This window comes from Naegleria gruberi (assembly GCF_000004985.1).
Source record: "Naegleria gruberi genomic scaffold NAEGRscaffold_70, whole genome shotgun sequence".
Lineage (NCBI taxonomy): Eukaryota > Heterolobosea > Eutetramitea > Acrasida > Naegleriidae > Naegleria > Naegleria gruberi.
The window spans coordinates 1-677 of NW_003163257.1; the positions used below are offsets into that span (position 1 = coordinate 1).

Here is a 677-nt window from a genome sequence, read left to right on the forward strand (position 1 = left end):
GGTTTTCAAATTATTTATTTACCCTATGCAGATGGTATTAGAAAATTACAAGAATTTACAAATGAACAAACACCAACTGATAAACATATTCAATTAGCTAAAAAGATTACAAAGAAATTAACAATAGATTTTAATCCACATGAATTTACAAATCCATCACTTCAACAATTTTATCAATCATTACAAGCATTAGCTTTAGAACATTCAAATATTGAACAAATTGAAGATGTTTTAAAACCTGATAAGGAGGGTATGAAGAAGTATGAAAATTTAATGAATGAATTTAAAGATATGATATTCCCTTCTGATTATGATCCTGATTCTAAAAAGTTGACAAAATCAACAACACGTACTTCTTCTTCAAAGGTTAAGAAGGAAGAAGAAGAAGAAGCAACAACAGCAGCAGCAGACTCTCAAGATGTATCTGAATCAACATCTAAAAAGAAAACTGCAACACGTAAAAAGACTAATGATTCCAAGAAACGTAAAAAGGCAGAAGAATCTGAAGAGGAAGAAGAAAAAAAGCCAAAGAAAAAGAAGGCTGAATTATCTGAATCTGATGAAGAAGAAGAAGAAATTGATATGGTACAATTAATTAAAGATGGTAAAGCAGATAAATTGAAAGTAGATATTTTGAAAGAATTTTGTAAACAATACAAATTGAAAGTGAGTGGAAG

At 28.8% G+C, this 677-nt stretch overlaps 1 protein-coding gene across 1 annotated transcript in view; it reads left to right on the forward strand.

Moving 5' to 3' along the window:
• Positions 1-41: 41 nt before the first annotated feature.
• Positions 42-677, forward strand: part of NAEGRDRAFT_74411 (uncharacterized protein) — a gene marked incomplete at both ends in the record, with an annotated part of 1044 nt that continues 408 nt past the window's right edge. Inside the window, one exon of the mRNA XM_002670452.1 lies at positions 42-666. Within this exon, the coding sequence (XP_002670498.1) occupies positions 43-666 (624 nt within the window). The remainder of the gene's footprint in view (positions 667-677) is intronic.